The sequence below is a fragment of the Exophiala mesophila genome, assembly GCF_000836275.1.
Source record: "Exophiala mesophila strain CBS 40295 unplaced genomic scaffold supercont1.7, whole genome shotgun sequence".
Lineage (NCBI taxonomy): Eukaryota > Fungi > Ascomycota > Eurotiomycetes > Chaetothyriales > Herpotrichiellaceae > Exophiala > Exophiala mesophila.
This window is the reverse complement of record NW_015622510.1, coordinates 95,668-118,896: the sequence shown is the minus strand read 5'-3', so window position 1 is coordinate 118,896 and position 23,229 is coordinate 95,668. Positions and strand designations below refer to the sequence as shown.

The 23,229-nt window shown below is 50.1% G+C and overlaps 4 protein-coding genes across 4 annotated transcripts; 1 reads left to right on the top strand and 3 right to left on the bottom strand.

Moving 5' to 3' along the window:
- Positions 1 to 4,754: 4,754 nt before the first annotated feature.
- PV10_09005 (uncharacterized protein) lies at positions 4,755 to 5,285 on the bottom strand (the record flags this gene model as incomplete). Its single annotated transcript, XM_016374105.1, has 1 exon — positions 4,755 to 5,285. The coding sequence occupies one exon, from the start codon at positions 5,283 to 5,285 to the stop codon at positions 4,755 to 4,757; it is 531 nt and encodes a 176-aa protein (XP_016219649.1).
- Positions 5,286 to 14,131: 8,846 nt separating this feature from the next.
- PV10_09004 (uncharacterized protein) lies at positions 14,132 to 15,451 on the bottom strand. Its single transcript, XM_016374104.1, has 2 exons — positions 15,214 to 15,451; positions 14,132 to 15,150 (listed from the first exon to the last, which is right to left on the bottom strand). The coding sequence occupies exons 1-2, from the start codon at positions 15,313 to 15,315 to the stop codon at positions 14,422 to 14,424; spliced, it is 831 nt and encodes a 276-aa protein (XP_016219648.1). The 5' UTR covers positions 15,316 to 15,451; the 3' UTR covers positions 14,132 to 14,421.
- A 537-nt stretch (positions 15,452 to 15,988) lies between these two features.
- Positions 15,989 to 18,535, bottom strand: PV10_09003 (uncharacterized protein; the record flags this gene model as incomplete). The annotated part of the gene is made up of 2 exons (XM_016374103.1): positions 15,989 to 18,084; positions 18,139 to 18,535. The coding sequence occupies 2 exons, from the start codon at positions 18,533 to 18,535 to the stop codon at positions 15,989 to 15,991; spliced, it is 2,493 nt and encodes an 830-aa protein (XP_016219647.1).
- Positions 18,536 to 21,310: 2,775 nt separating this feature from the next.
- Positions 21,311 to 21,552, top strand: PV10_09002 (uncharacterized protein; the record flags this gene model as incomplete). Its single annotated transcript, XM_016374102.1, has 2 exons — positions 21,311 to 21,369; positions 21,423 to 21,552. 2 exons carry the CDS (start codon positions 21,311 to 21,313, stop codon positions 21,550 to 21,552), a joined length of 189 nt encoding a protein of 62 aa, XP_016219646.1.
- Between the last annotated feature and the right edge of the window lie 1,677 nt (positions 21,553 to 23,229).

Below are 23,229 nucleotides of genomic sequence, written 5' to 3'. Positions count from 1 at the left end.
AGCCATAGCAGGCAGAGTGGAAAAGCCCCGAATTAGCAACTTGAAGTTCAGACAATGCACCCCTTTGTGAGAAACACGTCCTTTGGGAGAACAGCTGTTGGCTAGTTTGTACGGAATAAAGACGACTTTGAGGGAAAAGGATATACATTATTACCTAGGTAGTAATCACAGTAATAACTGGGTTGCAGTGCACTGTTGTCAGGTCAAGGCAGGGCCGGAGTGGCCCGGGGTTCGCGGGTGTCCCGTGCTCCCTGGGGCGCCATCCGTCCCGGTGCGCGGTGGCGCGAGGCGGGCGGGGGTTGCGTTGTCCTAGACTCCCTGTAGCCCCCACCACCAAAGCCCCTCGGTCCTCGGCCCCCTCTACTTATAGGCCCCATGGGTTTGATGCCTGTACTCGGGTGAAGTTATATTAATGACTGTATTCAGGTAGGTACTATAAAAGATAAATAGACAGTGATGACTTTTATTTCTTCTCAATTGCATACTGCTACTGTCATATACGCACACAATAAGTAAGAACAACCTAGGGAGCCCGTGTTGCGGTGCGAACCGTCGGCTTGGACAGAAGCGCCCATCAGTCATTCAGGTTTAAGAGGAGCTATCAATGCATCCTAAGGTCGGGCGGGGTGAATTAGTTTCTTCTTTTCAATCTTTCAGAGTGCTTGCTTCTCTGACACGACATGGGGCCACGGGGCCTGGTGAATGACAATCGTCGAGTTGATATCTCTGGCATCAAGGACAAGAGGATGTTGGCCCAGGTTGCTGTGATAGTGACATGAGAATTCTTATTCACCATGCCTGGCCACAAGCCAAGAAATCTTGACCAGAAGAAAGCCCGAGAATGTTGGACAAGCTTGCAAGCTACAAGGGCAGGCTACGCAGAGTTGACCACTTATGGTGAAGGGGAATTGCGCCCTGCAACACCGTGTCCATTTGGCTGCATTCTAGCCTCGAGGCGCAGCCAATATCTACCTAAATAACTAGGTACTAATCCCGACATGTCGTTGAATCATCTGCCTCGTGATGCTCGGTGAAGCTGTCACTGGCACGACTGGCTAGGCCAACTTATCGCCCAGATCGAGTTGGATGCATGATGGTGACAGGCTGTGGGTGGGTGCCTCGGTCAAACCTTGCCTATGATTCTCCTCCTCTCATCTGATTCTATCCCATCACGGCAGAATTGTGATAGTGCATACTCCGTAGGTATCGTCGGAGAGTGGCCAGTGGCCAGGGCGCCTAAAGAGAAAGCCCGCCAATCCGTTGTACCAAGCCCAGGGAATCTTGGAGCCAGCATCTCCTTCGCTAAAGTCGATCAATATCAAGATTCTCCCCGCGCCGTTGTGCTTTGGTGTCATGGCAGCAGTTCCACTGGCGACCGAGGTGCCTGAAACTACCCCACTTGTATGCTGCACCCAAGACCAGATTTAGGCATCGGACACACAAACAGTTTCACGTCACCTGCAGCCAAACCAAGGTGTGTGGGTGTCTATGATGTTGATGGAAGTATGCATGTAGGTATCGTCCTCAACTGTAGTCTTACCGGATGACAAAGATAGGCTTCAAATGATCCTACTGAGCGAAGGGAAATAAAGCAATATGATTGGCTGAGAACAAATCCATGTCTAGATATCTTGGCAAAATTATTGGATATGCGTGAGTTGCGATCCCGTGACTGAGTATTCGGAATGTTCTCCTCGAGGTTTTCCGAGTGATCTTGGAGTGCTACGTGAGTGTCCTGGGGAGAGTGCCCTGGGGAGAGTGCCCTGGGGAGAGTGCCCTGGGGAGAATGTATGGGAGTGATTTCGAGAGCAGTGTAGGCGACCACGGCGACCTAGCGTTAGTCGCAGCTGCTACTCGCTACGTACCTATATTTACCTATTCTTATCCAGTTGGGGACATGGGCTGATCGGGCAGCTGTACATAATGATGATGCGATGGGGGATGATGATGATGTGGGTGAAGTAATCCACATGTTAAGAACCTTTGAACCTTGACTCCTTGGCCTGTCCTTTGACTAGAGTTGGACAAATCGACAACTCAACTACAAGACAGGTACTCACCTTTAGGAGGTGGTAGATCTCAGAGTCCGCCATTATCATTACTACAAAAGATATTATGGACATTTGACCATCCAGTGGTGACAGTGAGACAAACAAAGGGACAGATCCACATCTCGCCAGGGGGAAGAATACAGCACGATCTTGATTGCCCCAAGGGTTCGGGGCATGAATGCAACTCGACACGAATCATAACTCTCTTCATAGCCACTTTGGTTTGAAGAGACCTGCCAGGCAACGGTGCATATGCAGGAGTTTCCCGTGTGTGAGAGGAGTAAGTGAGGGGCGGGGCTTCCTCGCATCAATGGACCAGACCTCATGTGCTTCCAAAAGACTCGTGATGGTGTAGCGCATCATAAGACCATGCCATGATACAGGCGGGCGATACAGGAATGGTAGCCTCCCCTTGTTGCTTGCCTCGTGCCTCTTGCCAACATATGCATCTTCCTGTTGGAGTACTGAACTTGAGGTGCTCAAGCTACTGGTTTGCAAATACAGGGATTATCTTCATCGTGAAACCATGCATCTACGCATAATGGCATACCACCATATCACCTTAGGAGATGATAAGATCCACCCTCTCATCTGATATTTGCCACGCGGTTTCTTCCGTCGACAAAGGACAGAACATCTTATGTCCGAGCGGTGCCACGTCTAGAGAGGTAAACTGGAGAGATTTCCAAATCCCAACCAGTGACTACGATACATACCGAGTAGATCCTTCCCTTTTAAGACTGTTCGTGTTCAAGTGGCGTAGATGTTTGGAGGCAAGAACAACTGACCTCTTGTGGCTCTTTCCTACAGGCACCAGCGACAATCACGTGTATCAAGTGGCAACTTCAGGAATATTGCACACATCGTTCAGCTCACTACCACTCACTGCCACGCTACCTCAGTTCATCCTCCTACTGAACTCTCACGCCTCTGTACCACACTCTCATCACCTGCAGCCCGGTCTTTTTCCAATTTCGCCACTCTCAGCTGCAAGACTCTGATGCATGTTGCCTGCCCAAGCACGAACAGAGATTTCGCCGCTCCCATCGTCTCTGTAACCACCTATCCCTCATTCAGGGACAGTAGATGAATTGGTACACAGCTTGGGCCTTAGACGAGTCGACCCTAATTCCCAACACAACAGGGACACCCGCAACATTGAACCCATCAGGGCTGTCGTCTCTAATCGTCAGTCGGGCATCAATCTGCCTCTCATCGTCTGCCTGCAACTGTGCTTCTGCATCTGCATCTGCAGCTTCTTGGCCCTGTTCCTGCTTCTGCTCCACTACCTCTCGCTTCAATGCAGCTGATCCACCATCAGATGCATATGACAAGATGAATTTTGTGTCTCGATCGCCTTGATGCTCGATCGGAACCCCCGGGCATGTGATCATCAAATCCACATCCACCCGCCCTCGTTGTTGCGCAAGATATGCTCGGATCGAGTCACAAGCCGGCGATGTTTCATGATTGGGCGAGGCCGCCGCTTTGATGTTGACATTTACAGCATATGATGCTGTGCAATCCGGATCTGTACATGAATGTGAATCAGTCATCTTGATATCTTAGCCAACATTCCAAGCTCTTGTCTTGACCAACAGCTTACTGATAATGTCAGGATCAATGTTGAACTTGAGGAAACCAGATGTGCTCAAGGATACATTGTTGGTGGTGGAAGCCGGTGTCGGAATCCCACTGACTTGATTCAGATAATTTTGCAGCAATATCACGGCACCGAGGAGAAACCCGAACCGTCGAGCCATCGTTTCCTCTCGTTGATTCCTAATCGACTTTGGCCCAATTGTCGGGTGTATCAAGGATCAAGGACGGATGTTCTCGGGCAATGATCAACATATACCCATGGAACCGGTCAAGAATGCATTCCGGTCCCTTTGATCCAGGCACGCATAAAATTCAAACCACAGACAATGGAGATCAAAGGAGGAGTAAGTGAAGGAGCCTCTTTCTACTTAGGTTGAGAGGTAGATAAGTCACTATTGGCTTCGTTACGTAGATAGACCACATATGTGAACTAGCTCTACCGCCCTCTTGGTCCTCCTTCCCGTGCGGTGTTGCGTTACACTCGACGCGCACGTTGCAACACGTTCTCATTCTGGGTAACTGCAGTGGAAGGCTCGGCACGGTAACGACGACGAGGACGATGCCACAAATGACAAACACAAACAAATACAGTCAACGTCCATGCCAGCGCAATCATTCGGTCGTATGACCACATTGATGCATGTCTATATGCTGTGGGGAGAGGGAACCAAGGAAAGGAAGAAACAGATAGAGACAAGACTCCAACCTCCAACGATCTGGAGAACTGGCACCATTGTGTTCCCCGCTAGGCTTTGTATTGCACGAAAAGGACTTGTTACGAGTAACGGACTGGCTCAGGATCGGACCAGTCTGCAGTCTCCAAGTCTTTGTGACCCGGGTGACAGTCTACTGCAACAAAGTTGAGGAGTAACGAGGCCTCAGGAACGATGCTTGCCCAGTCCTTGGTTGCACAGCTAGATTCGTATTTCTCAGCGCCGAGCCCGAGAGGCTGGCTCTAGCCATTCTGTGTCTATGATTACCTACCTAGGTAGGTACCTACGGATCGAACGAGATTCGTCGTTGTTGTCCTAGACAGGGAATCTAGCCAACAATTTGTCGTGAAACACCTCGATCTCTCCGAATGGCCTCGAAACTTGCAGCTCAAACACAAGAGATGTACTCATACTTTGCTGTCTTCTTCTTAGCATTCACCTTGGCTCCAATCAGTATTTTGACGTGTCTCACTGCTGGTATGGATTGCGGGCCCTGAGTGATTGTCAGGTGCGCAGGAATCTCCTGTGTTCCTGACACCGTCATGTTGAGGACTTGGTCGTATCCAGTGACCTGGAAGCCTTTGGCGTAGGAAATGGCTAACTTGAAGTCTTGAGTACCATCATCACGAGGCCCATTGCCGCAGATGAAGATGACATCCACTTTGGGAGATCCCCCGTTGTTGGAAATCAGGTCACTAATGATACGGCATGCTGCATGCCAGACAACTCTGTTCTTCGGGTATGACTTGATGGAGAGTTTAGTAGTTTCTGCGCCAATGCAGTCCGGGTTCTTGATCGAAGGTTTGAGTTTGAAGATGAAGGGTTCCATCGCCGGGCTTCGAAGGCCGAGGCCTTTTGTTGGAATTGTCATAGAGAGGAGCAAGACAACCAAAGTCGAGATGAAAGAGAAGGGATTCATTTTGGTTAGTAAAGAAGGGAGTTTGTCGCAGACGGCGAAAGGACGAGATGGGCGATATTTATATCAAGTCGATTGGAAGCAATGTTCAAGCTCACAGGGTGAATTAGCCCTCGAGAACAACCGCCTGAACATGATGACTGCTTATAAGAGGTGGTCTTCCGTTTTTCCGTTGGTATGCGATCATGACAAGGCAAGCCAGTCAAGAAGATGCACTGTTTGGCTGGGAGCTCGTTTGTACGGTGAACGAAGGACAATCAATCATGGAGACTTCTGTTCTCTCCTGGCTCGCAATGGGTTAGCTGTGAATATCTCAGAAAGAGAACAAGAGAACAAGAGAACAAGAGAACAAGAGAACATGTGTCTTCGCAGTATCAATGCAACCTCTGCAGGTGCAGGACTCTTCGCGAACTGTCGGTTACCCACGGGAAAAGCAGTTTTTGCCTGGCAAGGACCAACTCACGACGCTCCTCAAGGGACAGCTTGATAGACAGTGACGCTTCAACATGTTCTTCGTTCACCCACCGAGGGTCGTATGTCATTTTGTTTACAAGCCAAAAGATCAAACAGCCCGACAATACTCCCGTGCATGAGACTCGTCTCTCCTTGCTCAGGGTCTGAAGTCATGCTGGGTTTGTGTGGTCCTTTAGAGGTAGACCAAACCTCCATTTGTAGTGTTGTGGTTCGCGATCGACATCTGCATTGTGTGGTGACGCACCTCGGCGACACGAGCGGCAATAAGAAATGTCTTGGAAGCCGTGGCTGCTGGTTGTGCCTCGGCTTTGTCGGTGGGCCACGTCCATTTGCGGGGAGATGATGTCCACGTTGCATACTCGTCGAAGACTCACGTTGATAACAACAATATTTCCGGCCCCAGAAGAGACTGCAAGGGTGCGTACTTGAACCTCATTCTTTGTCGTAACAGCTTAGATTGTGTCGTCTAAGCGACCAGACTTCTTCGGTATGGCTTCGACTCTCCACCTCGACTTCCATTATGACATATCATGTCCTTTTGCCTACATTGCCTCCTTGCGCATTGCTGCTCTCAAGCGAAGGCATCCAACTTTGACGGTCACTTACCGCCCTGTCCTACTGGGCGCGTTGTATCGGGCGACTGCGGCACCTCAAGGCGCCGCTGGCTCTGCCTCGGACGTCTTCAATTCGACCAAGCGTGATGTCACATCAACTGCGTTTGCACGCACTTTGCATCGATTGGGAGTTGAACACAAACAACCCCCCAAACACCCTGTCAAAACCACCGGGGCGTTACGCCTGCTTTATTGCGTGGATGGAGACGAGAGGACAGCGTTGACTGGACCGTTGTACCGAGCGTACTGGGTTGAAGGGCGAGACTTGAGCCAATTACAGGAGCTGCTGAGGGTGGTCAAGGCCTGCTCAGGCCTAAGGCCCGAGACAAGAGAAAGACTAATCGAGCTGCTAGAGAGTGGGAGATTTGAAGGCCCGGAACAGAGGCGGCAACTAGAGGAGACCACCGCTTTGGCTCTGAAGAGAGGAGCATTTGGGGTTCCAGCGTTCTGGGTAACTGGAGATGAGAGGTTATACTGGGGACAGGATCGCTTGCAATTTGTGGATAAGGTATTGTACGCGATGGAGAAGCAACAGGGAAAAGAGCCTGTTCTGGAGAGTCTCATGCCTCGGAGCGTTTCGGTGAACCGGCGACTAATTCCAGACGGACAAGAGGTAAAACTGGAATTCTGGTACGATTTCAGCAGTCCTTGGGCTTTCTTGGGATGGACGCAACTCGCAAGGCTGCAACGAACCTTTGGCCCGCGGTTGAAGATTGAAATGAAGCCATTTCTGCTTGGGATCTTGTTCAGAGAGTATGCATATTATATCTTTGCCAGTGTGAGGCGTCGTGCTGATTCTCAAACCAGGATTGGAGCCCCGAATCTTCCCATGGCAGCCGTTTCCGAGGCCAAACGGGCATACTCCAAACTCGATCACCAGGACTGGTGCCGGTGGTGGAATGATGTCAATCAGCAAAATGGGCGACCGGACAAGAATATTGACTTTTACTGGGCCGATATCTTTCCCATTCGCACACCGACGGTGTTGAGGGCGGTGCTTGTCGAGCCAAGGCTAGTTGACATTCTATGTGAGTGACAGGAGATTCTTTTGCATGACCGCTGTCTGACCATGAACACAGTCCGAGCTTGTTGGGAACTTAATAAAGATATGTCGTCTGATTCGGTTCTGCATTCTGTCATCGCTGCGGCAGGTTACGACGCGAACAGTATCATTTCCAAAGCCAACAGCCCAGAAATCAAGCAGTTGTTGAGGGCGGGGACGAAGGAGGCCAAGGAGACGGGGATTTGCGGTGTGCCGAGCTACAGAGTCTTCAGACGGCGGATTGGACAAGGAGATGAGGACTGGGAGCTGGCCAGTGATGTAGTGTGGGGCCAGGATGAAGTCGCAGTGGTGGAAGATTGGATCGCTGGTTGGGATGGGAAGAGCAGAGCCTCTGAGCCCGAGGGAGAGATGCGACCTCGAATAGGCAGCGCGAGACTGTAGATGGAGGTGAGAAGTTGTTGTCAACTGTCATGCCATGAGGTTCGTCGTCTGTTCTGTGTTCTGTGTTCTGTGTTCTGCGCCTGCCTTGGATCAATGGGCCAGAACTCGATTGCTCCTGCCAAAGAAGAGATGCCAAGAACACTGGCCATGATTTCAGGAAGGAGACTTGAAAAGTCCTGCTGTGTTCCTTCCCTTTGTAACATTTTGTGTGGCTGCCTAACCTGACAGACCTGGCCACTTGATTCAACTTTCTTCACCACCAGAATTGAGTCTGGATCTGAAACGATGAAGGTCCAGCTGGATTTGCAATAGAGCTTTGCTCCGTCTCCTGGACAGGGAGGCAAAATGTCGCCCTTGAGTTACACAACTGGAATCTGCATCACTGTTTCTCGAAAGGATGCGTTTCCATGTGTCACGATGAAGCCTGGAATGTTACACAGACACCACACACAGAAGATTCGAGAACAGACTACTTGCTATGACGATCATCCGCAAGTTGGTGATGGACCAGGCGGTGATACATGCGGTGCCCAGCTCTCCCAGCCCTAGAGTGATACTCTGCGTGATGCTATCTAGAACTGGTGACATTTTGATCCGTTCACTCCCAACAGGCCTCTCAGAAACCTTTGCTGATCTGCAGCTTCCCGCTGGATTGTCAAACATTCAACCGACTGAAACGATTTCTTTCGAGGGCCTATAATTTGGACTCGAGAACAATTCCTCAATAGCAGACTCGGAAGTCGTTGGCCTCAACTATCTAACACCATCTTGACTGACAATGGCTGCGAGTTTCGTCGGTTTCCATTGAAAAAGAATAGCGAACAAAAGTTGGATTTGGACATCTCAGCCCATGGTAAAGTCAATACCTCAGTGATGATGCCAAATCCAATAGGTCTTTGTCAATCTCGACATCAAGTGATGCAAGGACAAATCACCTATGAGCAGGATATATAAACAGAATCATGTCGACATCAATCACCGCTAGAAGCGTGCAGCCTCGCATGACTGGCTCCACGAGCGAGAGTCAGAGTTCGGCAAACGAGTCGAAGGACTATATAAGCCTCCAGTTCTTTGATTCAACTCGCAGGTCTACTTTCGATACAGACATGAGATATCCTGGAACAATTACAGATTTTGAAACCATGACCAAGAAAACTTGCAACCAAGCGGAAACTAGAGTCGGTCAACAAGTACTCACCACATCGATGCGGCCGATCAATCTAGGCAAGAAATGTATCTACTGTGGCAACTTCTTTGAAGAATACGACTGTGGTTGTCCTGAACCCGATACTTCCATCAACCAGAAACCGAAATGAATGATCCGCTGGCGTTGGAGAGGACTCGAACGGATAAATACACGCGAAGGGCGAGGGACTCGTCTACTCTATGGACAAGGCACTAATGGACAGTAGCGAGAAACCAGTAGGCCAAAGCTGAATGAAACGATTGAGATCTCTTGTGCCTAAGGTGCAATTCATGACAAGTCTAAAGTGACACAGGACTGTTGCACGCTTCTGTGGCTGTGTTTGACGGGAGTATGGAGATAGAGATCATTTACCATTAGTCCCAGGGACATAATCCAACCAAGTTTTGATCTAGCGAGATTCCCAATGACCGTTTTCCCTGACGTACACCGCACTCTGTGCATTCTTGACCTTGAGTATATTCTGTTCCAGATGGCATAACTTGGGTGAGGTGTTGGTCAGCCTATCAAGATCCTCCAACTGCAGCAGTTTGATGCTTTGCTGCCAGTCGTTGTCGGCATCCTTGGCTTCGACGGGGACGCCTACGATTTCAAGACTCTCGAGTGCGGCAGCCACACGACCATGCTCAAGGGCGCGGACGAGGCTGTCCAGCCAACCATCTTCGAGCAAGAGACTGACGGTCAAATGGGCCAAAGTGGGGTCAGGACGACCGCCAGCACAAGCATTCAGAATGCGGCCAACCTCACTGGCCCGCAGAGTCCACATGCTCAGATCAAGAACGCGGAGGCCGGTCAGATCGCCGGCAGCACCGGCAGCCTCAAACCTCTTCCTCAGTGCAGCTGGGGCGCGGCCATCGGTGGCAAAGGGTAAAATGCCCAAGGCTGGCGCGGTGACGGTATTGGTCGGGTCATCAGAGCTCAAGTCGTCTTTGACGGCGGGAACAAATGTAAAGCTGGCGCCGACGAGGCCTTTGAGTAGCAATCCAGTCAACTCGTCGCCTTGAATGCGAGCAAGAAAGTCACTGTCCTCGTGGCCGCGGAAGGTATAGCTAACATCGACAAGTTGAAAGCCTTTGGCGCTTGCGGCAACCTGGGCGAAGAAACCTGGGCGAGCAAAAGAATCTATGAAGTGTACCTCGACCAGCTTGGGTGCTGCGGTGGCAAAGAACCCCACGGCATCCTGGCGTGAGCTGTCGTCCAACCCATCAAGTAGACAGCTAAAGAATGTTACGCTGGTTAAATTGGGGAGGGAGCGTGCCAGCCCGGTCAGAAAACCAAGCTTTCCTGGGAAGCCAAGATTGAAAAGCTCGAGGGTGAGGTGGGTAATCGATGTCGGGAGAGTCGAGGGAGGTTTGTGTTGGCTTGAGGTTTGGTCGGTGGTCTGCAGCAGAGTTTGGTAGTCATCGAGTTTGATGTCGGCGGTCAGGGTGAGTTCACGGAGGGAGGAGGCTTCTGGTGGGAAGGTGGGGAGGTGGAAATCTTGCAGAGGAATTTGGGCGGCCAATGGTTTGGAATCAGCAGAGGGTGGTTCTGGATGTTTTGATGAGGATGGCTGGATGCTGCCACCGTTGGGCTGGTTGGAGGTGGATACAGCCATAGTGAGCTGAAGAGAGTGGAAGCGGAAACAGACGTCGTCGAGGGCAAAGTGCTGGCTGGATACGATACGAACAATTTGTAAGACGGTTGAATGAAGATGTAGAAGAAGAGAATCTTTCTTTCTCAGTCACATCTCACACCACCACATTTTGTGCATGATCAACAGTGCCGATTCTCAACGTGCCTGGACAATGGATGAACTTCTTCGAGGTTCCAATGACATCTCTGCACGACCAGGATTGCCATGACACGCGGCGAAGCAGGCGTGGTAAGGATGCGTCTTGGGTGAGGAGGCAAGTGAGGGGAGAGGAGAGCTTGGAGAGTTGGAAACCCACACCTGGTATGCTATTTGAGTACTGTGTGTGGTGTGGTGCTCCTGCGGATGTAAGCTGTTGGCGGTGATGAGGAGAGGTCGGCCGGCCGGGGATGGGTCCAGTTTTACCCCTCAAGGAGGATGGATGTAGTAAGGAGGCCATTGTAGGGGTGATGGAACATTGATATAAGCTCATAGGCTCATAGGCTGGCTGTATGTCTGTGGTCATCTTGGACGTTTGAGGAGACGGAAGTGTGTGCATGGTGGCCGTTGGCCGTTGGATGTGTGGATTCGTTGCGCAGGAGGGGAATGCAGCGAAGTGGGTAAATGGCAATCACCGGGAATGGGTTTCCAGGGCTGCTCCTGCTCTTTTTGCAAGCTGAGAAAAGAAAGGTCATCATCATAGGAAGGAGTCACCGCTTGCAACGCGCGGTTGCCTCATCTTCATGGCAACTACCACTTTGTGTGTGGGGACGCACTTGCCCCCAGTGGCCTCCAAACTCCAACCTCCAACCTCCACCCCCACCCCTCTTCTTCTGTTGCGGGGGTGGGCCAGGCACGTCAGGTCACATGCAGATCTCGCCCACGATTACTGTATACGTACAAGAATCTATTTGAGTAGGTCAAAACCCCGATATTTCTGATGCTTTTCTGCCCTGATATTCGGGTGTTTACAGTAGCCAGCTTGCTAAACCACACAGTGTCAGAAATTCGACTATCTCGTCATGCTTTATGACTGGGTGCAGCCCCCTTCTCAATGTTCATTTGGATCAACCATATAATAGCCAAGCACAGCACAGCATCACCTCCCACATTCCAACGGACAAGACGAGACGAGTCTCAATGTCAGGAAATACCAAGCTTGACAACAGCAGATTGGTGAGAATAGCCCGATTCTGGCGACTCAGCTGGCTTGCCAGTCTTTTCGGTCCAAGTAATCAACATCGACCACCCACCAGTGCTGATGTCGTCGTTGCCAAAGTATCCAGCGTGAAATCCTCCCGCATAGATGAAACCCTCAGCAGGCTTGTCCACCTTGACCAGCACCTTTTCTTCTGACCACGTCCCCGTCACAATGTGCTCGCCATAACCATCTGCTTGGGTCGCATTGAGGTCCAGAGGTAAATGACGATAGTAGAATGTGTTATCCCCGTAGCTGTTGAGGTAAACCATGATGAAGGTACCCAGAGCTGGCACGAAAAAGACATCCAGATCTTGAACGGGGAAATCCAGCATGTGCCCTTGCGAGTCAGGTTGCGCCATGGTCTTGGTCCAGGACTTCCCATTCCAATAGGAATATGTCGACAAGTCTGTGAAGCCTTGAGGGGTCGTCTTTGCAACTCGCACTCCACCGCCACTGCCATCTCCGTTCTCTCCTCTCTTCTGTCCAAAGAGATAGATGTCTCCATCGTTGCCACCGATTCCCTCTGAGCCCCAGGCACGAAAACCTCCCAGAGTTCCGAATGTCATCTCGTCTTGTCGGTACAATTGTTTGACCACTCGATCTGCCGTCGGGCCAAAAGTAGGATCCACCGAAATCAAGGCCACCGAGTTTCCAATCTCGTGAAAGACTGGATCCTGGCGTGGCAAATGGACATCGTAGATTAATGCAGGGTATAGCAACGCGTGTGTGGTGTTCAATGGAATGAGCGACGACTCGGGCCAAACCGTATACCGATACCCACTTCCCGAGAGGTGTTTATTGTAAGCCTCCTCTCCAGAGGTCATGGGTATAAATCCTCGCATTCTGCCCACATCATCCTGCCACTCGCCAACATTGTCCACAAGCACCAGTCGCTCGCCGTGCAATGCTTTCATGCCCTGGTCCGTGGCTACCGAACTCGATACAAAACTGTTCATTTGGTCGGATCCTGTCGCGAAACTCTGGGTATCCGTAAACACAAAGACGTGGGTGCCATGAATGGTTCCACCTCGACCGCCGTCCCGGCATAAGTGTGGTACCACTTTCATCGACGAAAGAACAAACGTGGCAGGCTTGGTTTCTTCAGTCCAAGTTCCTGTGCCCTCGGCAATGGGATATGTGCTGACAATCTTTTCGTTGACCTCGTGGATAGGACCCTCACCGTATTCTTGCGGTTCAGAGTATGGTTTATGACTGACATACTGAGTTGTGGGCTCATTTCGTGAAGATCCCAGCATGTGTACGCTCTTGACTCGTAGAGTGATGGGCAAGATGTGGTTTCCAGCTTTGGAGGTTTGAGCGACAACACTGGCCGCCGGGGAGGGACCAAGGATAGCTCCGATCAAACGAATTGCTGCTTTCATTGGAACGGTCAGGGATGATTTTAGGTAACAGTTGTCGGCGCCGGTCATTCTATCCAGTGCAAAAACAAAGCCAATACACTTGGTTCCAACAGTTTTCTTGTTCAAGTCAATACACATGGACAAGCATTGTTCAAATGAGGTGGCCCGAAGAAAGGGATAGATATCTTGACCAGGAAAATCGATGTCGCAAATAAGCGTGTATGTGTGTGGATCTTGTCCCCGGGAGAATGCCGTACCATTATCGGCATCGCAAACAAAGTCCTCCTCTTTTGCAGTAAACGAAGTTATACATCGACCCTGGTTGCATGTTGTTCCTGACGTGGCTGGGTTGGAGTGAAAAAAACGGGCCCAGCCCTCTGAAAGGATAGGATATTTGACAGTGAGAGAGGGAAGGGTTCGAACATCGGTGGATGCCCGACCTTGAAATGGAGGATGGGGATAGGCAGTCAGGAGGGTGAAGATCGAAAGCAATACTAGTAGAGTCAGCGTCCTGCTGAGACCAAGGTAACAAGAACGAGACATATTGAGGGGCTGGATGAATCAAGTGCAGATATCTCCGAACCAGTCGGTGATGGCGAACGGCAGATGTACAGAGACAATATTTCAGTTGTCAATGACCCGTAGGAAGTGTGTGCTTTATATCCATGCGAGATTGAGGATGTAGGAAAGAAGGAGTGAAGGACCAAGTGCAGGCGAAAAGAGAGGTGAGAGATCAAAGAGATCAACCAGGGCAGCGAACAAAAGAGGAGTCTGCATCAACCATGGCAAATATCTTGCAATTTGATCAATCGCACGACCAATCGGTGTCGCCAGCATTATTCGAGGTCTGGTCGAAAAGTCATTCAACTCCAGAAGCCAATGGATGCCAAGCCGAGGCGCAATGGATGAACATGAACATGAACATAAACATAAACATGTGGAATCACTTCTGGAATTCAAACTGTCAATCACAGGTCAAGAACGTCACATCTTACCAAGGGACAGATCGATATAGAACATGGATGCTTATCTAGTTTGAGTTCTTGTTAACCCACTTGTTCTCGCGCCCATAGTAAGCCCTGTGATACCCCTTCCATCGTCATCATTACTGCACATTTGCCACGAGGTAGTACAAAGCAGGTCTTGATCCTCGAACCATACCATCGGTGATGTGGGTGTGGGTGTGAGTGTGGGTATACTCTTCTCTTTTCTCCTTTCAACCACTCTGCTCACATTGCCTTCTTCGACGCATCTCGCACATCCTGCGGCGGACTTGCATTCCTTTCTAGATCAGCCGCCCAAAGCGCCGCACCAACCGTGTTGGTAAACGCAAATACCAGATTGGCAAAGGGAATCATTTCCAGCAGAAACGAGGCCACTCCAAATGAGGTGTAGCCGCCTCGGTGTTCTTCAATGTGGATTTGTCGTTGCCGCTGAGACCATTCTTTGAGTTGGAAATACCGGGTATGCGCAGTTGGGCCAGCTCGCTTGCCTTGGAGTATAATGAATACCACTGTACCCACCACTGGAATAAAGTTGAGTGGCAGATATAACAGATAGCGAATGATAGCGTTGGGTGCAAACTTGGCAAACGGTTTCTTGATCAACTTGCCCAGACGTGCAATGTTATCCCCCCCAGCTTTGATCTGTCTGCCCTCTGAGACTAGGTTGGTACATTCTCTTGAAAGCAGGGTTCCATCAAAGGTGTCAATCAGTGCATCGTCGATTAAAAACGTTCGGGACAGCAAGTTGATGATGGTCGAGCTCTCGCTCAGGGTCAATAAAGCGGCCGTGATGGCCGCAATCGGCCCCGAAGTGAATGCCATAATGGCTGCTTGAGGGACATAGGCTACGAGGAACATGAAGGTGGTGACGCCGAGGCTGAGGGTTAGGGTCGGTGCTAGCTTGGAAGTCAAGGGCTTCCACAGGTCTTTGTGGGAAATGAAATAGAAAATTCCCTGTCAAAGTTAGGCCCCAGTTCTAAGTACACCACACACAGTGCATTTTGAGCAGAGGAATACCTTCAGTGGATAAAGATAGGCACGAGACTTGATGGCATCGGTAGTCATCTCCTTGACCTTCTTGGACTCTTCGGCCGCCACTTGCTTGACACGATCTGCCATTGTGAGAGAGGTGGAGGGTAGGACCGAGTTTGTCTGGTGATGGACCTGTGGACAGAGCCCGGAGAAGTAGATCAATACTGGGAATGAGGGAAGAGGTTTGTGTCACCCGCTGGTTGTCAACATATTCTGCGAGAGTGTCAAGGACAATTTGTATTCTGATCACTTTGACGTTTGAGAAAGAGAAAGTCAATTGGAAGTGACGTCACGGGCATTCAGCCAAAAGAGTTGACACGTGCACCGTACCAATTGTACTGTAGGTGATCATCCATTAGTGGAGCACATGATGTCTAGACTCCGAGGCAACTGAGGCCAAGTGTAATGCGTCGGACGGATTCATCATCTTCCATCAAACAGGCAGAGCTCTGGTCAGGATGAATGAATGAATCATCAGACTGTATGTGACCTCTAGTGTTGAAGAAGATGGACGCGAAGAACCCCTCTCTGGTCACGTGCTAACGCGTCACGCGTCGTCCGAGTCTCAGACGTGTCACGTGTGGACGCGACTTTTTACATTTTGCAGGTTGAAGGAGAAGCAGACATTCTTTAAAGACTGACTCACAATGGCTGCAAAAACTGTGCCGACATATATCCTCGTGTTTCGTTCCAGTTAGATGCGCCAAGGTCATTATCAAAACATCCTGGTTGTCATCATTATCATTATCTGTTTCAATATCTACAATTGCGGCATCACATCTTCATCTACCATGTACCGCCTTTGTCCGTCTACGCCCTCCATGAGCCCAAAAACATATCTCCGCTCCCCCATCACGCCTTCGTAGCGTAGTCGTTGATTCTGCTCATCCTGTACCGACGATCCTGTCGTCGTCCTTACCCCTACATCGCGATCCGTTTGATCGTCGCGGCGACTATTCTTGTCTTCAACAAAGCGACTTGCACACAGCGTCATCAAGCCAGAAGCCATTGTTTCAGGCCGAGTCTCATGCGCTCGACTGCTGCGTTTCCAGTCTTTGTACGTCATGCGAACCTGTGCAATGAAGATGAGCACTAGTATCACAATGCAGAACCAAGTGCTGACGTGGTACACTTCGGCAGTCTGCGCATAAGAGAATGGCACTCCAGGGATCAGAATAAGTAGTAAATCGCTGAGTATGGCCGCCGTTGACATGAAAGCCAGAGATATGTCGCGATTTTTGATGGATTTGTACAGCGACTCAAACTGTGAACCCTTGGTCCCAGCGGTAATAGTCTGTGCTGCTGGTTTTGAGGGATCCTTGGCCATGAGCATGTATGGCTCAGATAGCCGAAGCAGCTGTTCTTTGCTTTTGACCAAGTAAGAAACAAGAATGGCCATAACAGTCAAAAGAAGGGTTGGCCCAAATCTGCTATTCATCCAATCGTTGAATGGCCCTGTATGAACGCAATAGTATGCGAGGATGAGAGAAAAAAGGCTGATAGACAGAGCCAGGCTGCAGAGGTCTGGGAGGATGGGCATGGTCTCCACGACATGCCCGACAATCTCAGCAATGCGTCTCGACATAGTTTGTAGTGCGTCATAGCTTTGTTTATACATTGTTGGCATGACGAATGACGGTGGGCCAGACTTATTAGGCGTGTCCAGTCTAATGATACCGTAATGGCGACACCCATTGGACTCAAAGGTTCCGAGCATATATCGACTATTCGAAAGCTCCTCCTCGACCTGAGTTTTAGTAGCTTCCAGAGGCAGATCTCGCAGTTGTCGGATCAGGGGTCGATGGACCAAGAGATCAGCCATGGTGGCGATCCTGGAAGGATCCGAAAAAACTCCACTCACCCGAGAGCGATTCAAGATGCCAATTCCAAGCACCATGACAAAGCAGATGATCAGAAAGACTTCCACGGCCCGGACAATGCCGATGTTGACAACCCATACCGGCTCACATGGCTGATTCTCCGCAATCTCGGTTCTGCAGAACGCTGTCGCCTCGACGTCCATGGATTCGCTGACTAGAGTGACGATCACACTCAAGCCAAACTGAACTTGACCCGCCAAAAATAACACCCACTGACCATCGAGGGCCACGCTGACGAAGCTCAACGAAAGACCATACGACAGGTGAGTTGAGGTTAAACTCATACCGGCCGGTGCACCGCCTGGCCTCGCTAGTTGATAAAAGGGTTCCATCAGCTTGAACGTGCTGTACACAATGAGCCAGGCGGATTGCATCACCACCCCCAGCAAAACAGGTAGATACTTGGCAAGGAAATAGTCGAACCGTGTAAAGGTTCGATAGTTGGTTGATCCCGAATCGTCGTCGTCGGCGTCGTCGGCGTTTTGCTGGTCACTTGAGGTAATTCCAGTTGCCTTCGCGTTGCTAGTACTGGATGAGCGTGTGGACGGTACGCTCGATGTCCCTGTCGACCCCTTTGGAACAACAGTGCCGACATAAACAGGCACTGTGGTAGCCTGTCCGTTGGCATCTGTACTCGTACTCAATTCAATCAGTGTGCTGACGGTCTCGAAGTTGTCAGTGGCCTCGATCTCGGAAGACGTGTCTGCCAAGTCGCTGGGGATCTCCGAGGAGACAGGTGTTTCGGTGACTTGACTGCTCTCTGCTGACGTCTCGCTCGTAGGTGGCGGCGCTTCCGTCGAGGGGGCAGGGGCAGATGTCGGTGTCGGACTGGGCTCACTGGTAACCTGCTGTTGAGACTCTGTCACTTGGTTTTGCTGAGACGTGATTGTTGTAGTGATGGTCAACTGTTCGGAAGACGGAGGCTGACTGGGAGACACCGTAGTGGTCTGGGAGGTGCCAGGTGTTGGGGTTGCTGCTAAACACCGGTTAGTAGGACATGGTGGTTGGACAGATTCTCACAAGTATTTACTATCAGATGTGATTGACCCGGATTCCTGTCGGACTTGAAGCACATGACGCGGTCCAAACTGTTCATCACGTTTCCGCACCCCGTGGACTTGGGAGCTGCTAGGATGCGCCGCAACGGCAAGCTCGAGGAGAACTATGGCGAGAATTATTCCCAGCAAAAATACCGCCAAAACCCAGTTGCGAATCGCCCGAGGCTTGTAGAACTGGTGACGCTCATAATTGCATTCGGAGATTGACTGATATGAGGTCTGGTCGTCGTGGGAATGGTCGCACCGTGATGACCGATGGGAGCGAGTGCTATGTTTTTCGTCAGAGTCGCCGTAGTCTGACACTGAGTAGATGGTACTCCGAGAGATGGCGGCCTTGGGTTTTTGGCACGATGAGCATGACGGCGACATCTTGTTTAACGCGTTGTGCAATTCAGCACGACCGACAATGGGTCAGCATATCGAGAAAACAAGGATGCAAAGGTCAGAGAAGTCCAGTGTGAGTACGATGCTCGATATGACAGGGGGAAGACTCATTGCCGCCATGGTCAATCCGATACGTGCACTGGGCTCTTGTCTTGACAGGGCCTGAGCGGCTCGATGCATCCCAGATTGCCAGGCAAGCAGGAATTTGAGTAACCAAGTGAGGTGGTGGTGGTTGTGGTGGTGGCTTCAAGTTGGATCGTAGAGCGCATCGGTTAGATTGTTGTATGTCCATAAACGTTATAGTGCGACACTAAGAGCATTAATCGGATTATACAACCGGTTTGATTGGCTAAAGTCATAAAGAAGCCCTTTAGACGCAAGCCATTCCAAGTTTAATGTTTGACAGCTTCAACGTCATGTTGATCCAAGACGCCCGTTTTAAGATTGCGTCTCGGCGGGCGCTCTTTTCGAATCCCTTTGCCCTGCAATTCGCGCCTATGCGAGTCTGACCGAGGGTCTGGTGGTGTTTGTATGAGGACTTGGTCCATACTCTGACAGGGATTGAATTAGCTGCTGGACGGTAGGTCACCGCATTGTTCAACAATTGGACCAGTTGTCATCCCTACGGAGTAGATGGAAAAACAGCTTTTCTGAATGCTGGTTCGGGAAGGAAAGACAGGTCTACTGGGGCGTTTCACCCTGAAGCTGCTCCATCAGCACCCTGGGTGTTGTCTCACCCTGCAGTGTGTCAGACGCTGTTTCTCAGCCTCACCTCGGCAACAGGCACCAACACTACACCCGTCTTAAGATCTATTTGGGGGAATTCCAAGGCTCTCATACGCTACCGACGCTCCGAGACGCAGAAAATCCACCGCCTACCATTCCTATCACGCGTTCGGTTATCAACTGTTACTTGGAAGCGACATCACTCTCCGAAGCCTACCCATGGGCTAATCACGTGACGTCTATATCAACCCGTTAGTGACTTCACTCTTCTGTTTTCGAGCAGTGCCTACTGCCCTGCGCCAGAATGATATACTGTGTAGACCTACACCATTAGTACGTCCCCATGCCTTCACTATCTGCGGGACATTTTGCCAAATCTCACATATTTGAACGCAGTTACTTTATGGTCTGCCTTGCGAAAGCCTAGCATTCCTCCTCAGCACGGACCTTGTGACTGGCCCATCAATGATTCATTGTCGCTGAGACACTCCACATAACAAGTTGTCGGCTACCATTTTGTCGTCGAAAGCTTTCATGTTCCAACTTCGTTATTGCGCCACAGGCAGTGCCTGCTAGAAGCAACAAGTCAATCTATACATCCAGCCCCAGATCTAAGGTTGCCGCTCTACGATAGGTTCGTAAGGCAGTACATGAAGTTTGTTCCCCTTGGACTCAAACGATGTTCGAGGCCACCTCATCTCATTACACCGAAAAGCGCCTCGTGCTGCCTCCTCGACGCCTGCCTTCACCTCTGTTATATAATGAACCCTCTTTGGCCTCAAAGGGCCCTCAGGTAGGTTGCCTGCTCTAAGCCCTGGTAGGTGCTCTGGATGTGGCCAGATGGAAAACTCTAGCTTCCTATCACCAGCCTCTGTTGATGGTAATCTACATATGATAGCATCAGACACAGGTGCTCTTCGACACCAATGACTCTATGCTGCAAGCCAGAACAGTGAGCCTCAAAGGGAACAGGGGATGGTTCTACCTCATTTTGATCTTGATAACTGCATCCTTCTGGGGGCGCCTGTCAATGACCAACTGAAGGCTCCCGTCACCTTTGTCGTCCCACTTGAACTTCCCTACGCCCTTGTATGCCGGGAACATCTGCTCTCCAACCCACATGTTTGCCCCGGCCACCCAATCGAGAACCACTTCGGTAACCCAGGCTTTGGTCTTAATTTCGATGAAACCCCCAGTGCCCTCAATTTCCAACAAAAATTGAACCATTACCTTGCCCATAACCTCTATGGGCCCCCATCCTGGTAGATCTCTACTGGTAGATCTGGTCGTGGGCCAGTTGAGAACGGCAATGTTTCTGCAGTTGGCGCGATCGACCTCATGCAGGAATTCGCGTGTGATGAAAACTCCGTTTCCGGCGCCAATCATGATTTCAAAGGCATGATGGGGCTTGCCATATGGCCTCTCCGAAGGGACCAAGTACCCATGAATATTTGCCTGTTCGGGTAGTGTGGCTGGCCCACAAGCAGCAAGGTACTGATATCCCTCCGTTTCAAACCATTCGTCATCTTTGCCTTCCTCTAAATGAAATATTTCTAACAGGTCTCCCGAGCCTTCCACAGCAACGCCTTCGGGAAGATCAGTCACAGACAATGAGACCGTTTCATCTTGGGTCTCATGCTCGCTGGAATCTAGTTGGCTCGAGCCATCCTTGTTCTCACCGCTCTTAGTAGGGGTTCCAGATCTGGTTGCAGAGCTAGAAGACGGAGAAGGAGAAGATTTCGACCTGCGAAGTCGATCCCAATTAAACTTTTGCATATTTCATGGAAGATACGATGATTCTTTTCCTAACGAGGGAGGATGAATCGAGAAAAGAGGAGGGAAACTCCAATCCAATGAGTTTTTATAGCATTATAATTGGTAGGTATCTCGTCATATCTAGAATTCATGTTCAGATTTAAATGGAGAGTCATCAAAACATGAGCCACAGATAATGACACTACGTTCACAAAATGCTGACTTGAGATGTGTTGAATCTAATATTCGTGTGACTGTAATCACTGTAGTGGTGAAACCATGGACGGCATTCCTCCATTCCCCGCCCATTTGCCGTTTAGTATGGGTGCTACCCTAGAGTAAGTGTTTTTGCGTGTCCTAGAGATGGTGAGTGACCTGAACTTGCCTCCAGCAAGAGCGTTAAGAGCAACCAGCAAGCATCTTCTACAGACCCATGTCGAAAGAAATACCTCAACAAGCTCGGTCTCAAGAGCTGCGTGCGCTACTCTGAAGAAAGGTCGCTGGCCTATGTGCCTCTTTGATAGCTGGCGGTTTCCGGCCTTTGGTATTTACCTCTCAATTGCTTCCCGAATCAAGAGAAGTCCACCAGGGTCCGGCCCAGTAATTCCCCATAATAACGAGTTCCCTCTTATCATCTGGTCCGGGTACCCATATAAAGTAGGGTGCTCCCTTTGCAAGGGGGAAAAGATTTTCCCCTAGCCACAGGTCGACCCTCGACTCGGGATCAAGGCCGTCGGGCGTGACCCATGCGTGACAGCAGACCAGGACCCAGCCGTCATTGTACTTCTGCTTCAACAAGAACTCTAGTTTCACCAGGCTGGTGATGTTTATTGGCTTGCCGGAAACTAGAAAACTGGATCTCGTGGGTCTATCGAGAGGGCAGGGGGCTGTCACATTATTGCATCCCATGTCGCGGATTGAACTCACAAAATCTGCAGTGATGAAAGCACCTCTGCCAGGTGAGATTGAAAGCATGAAGCTATGCTGGGGCTTGCCATATGGAAGGTTTGGAGGAATTAGGAATCCCTGAGTATTTGGATATACTTGCTGATCCGTGGGCCCTGAGTTCACTAAATGCTGGTGTCCATGTGTCGATCTCATTCGGAGGTCTTGTGGCATTGCTCTGAACATTTCGAGTCTGAAATTTGACGCATCAAATTGACGTCGGCCAATGCTTTCTTCGTCCCTGGCAGAGTCGGTGCAAGCACTATCGCTTTGAGTTTGTTTCATGGCTTGGTAAATCACTGGAGTTAGTCGTGACCTTGAGACTTCAATTGCTTACTGCCTTCTAAGTAGGCTTTTAAACAAGCCATCTAGTCAGATGGATACAAACACTGGACATCGTCACAATGATCGGTTTGACAAAGCCCATATAGTCGTAAACGCCCCGTGTTCACCCTTCAGTCATCGAATTTACCCACGACATTCAGAGCTCGTTGGATCTCGTTGGACCCACACACCAAGTCCTATTCTGATAGTCAAAAGCATTGACTCTGCCTTTGATGATGATTCTACTATTTGAGATTATACAACGTACTCATTTTTTCTAGCAGAACTCTAATGCCTATGTTGGTATAGGTTGTCACCACACGCTGTGTAGGGTTGAAAAGCATCTGCGCTTGCTACCTTCTCCCGATTTGGTGGTTATTTCTCAGGCTCTATCTTGGGACTGAATCTATGTAATATAGGTACTGGTACACCACTGTATATCACTAAACAGAATCATAATCAGGGACACTAACATGCCGAGCTCTACACCCGGTGGTAACTGGCACAGGACTGAAGTGTGCGGAAGGATTCACGAGAGGCAAGTAGGTTTTGACCACCACACGCGCACGGCTATCTTCGTTGGTCAGGCAAACTAGACAAGGACGAAATTCGTATTCTTTTGACCCAAAACTTTCTTCGCTGCCCAAGTAGTCGTACCTCATATGCCTACATACGGAGTACATCCATACATCAGGGTGACAGGGTCCTTGAGAGAACAGGGGTCATCAGCCTTGCGGATCTTGGCGCCTGACACCCTATCGGACGCCAACACCATTGCATAAGGGTTTTTAACATCTCCCAGCCTCCTTTTCACTATATAGCCATACCGTTAGGTATAGATAGATAGGCTTCCCTCATAGAAACGAGGAAGCCTAAGCAAATCATTCACCTCAATCTTTGACACACCCAAGTATTCGTACTCCGTAGGT

What these genes read in the sequence shown, in the direction of transcription:
- PV10_09004 (XM_016374104.1), bottom strand. Translation starts at nt 15,315, where the DNA reads ATGGCAGATCGTGTCAAGCAAGTGGCGGCCGAAGAGTCCAAGAAGGTC. An exon ending in CCTATCTTTATCCACTGAAG is followed by an intron (nt 15,151 to 15,213) that starts GTATTCCTCTGC and finishes TAACTTTGACAG; the next exon opens with GGAATTTTCTATTTCATTTC.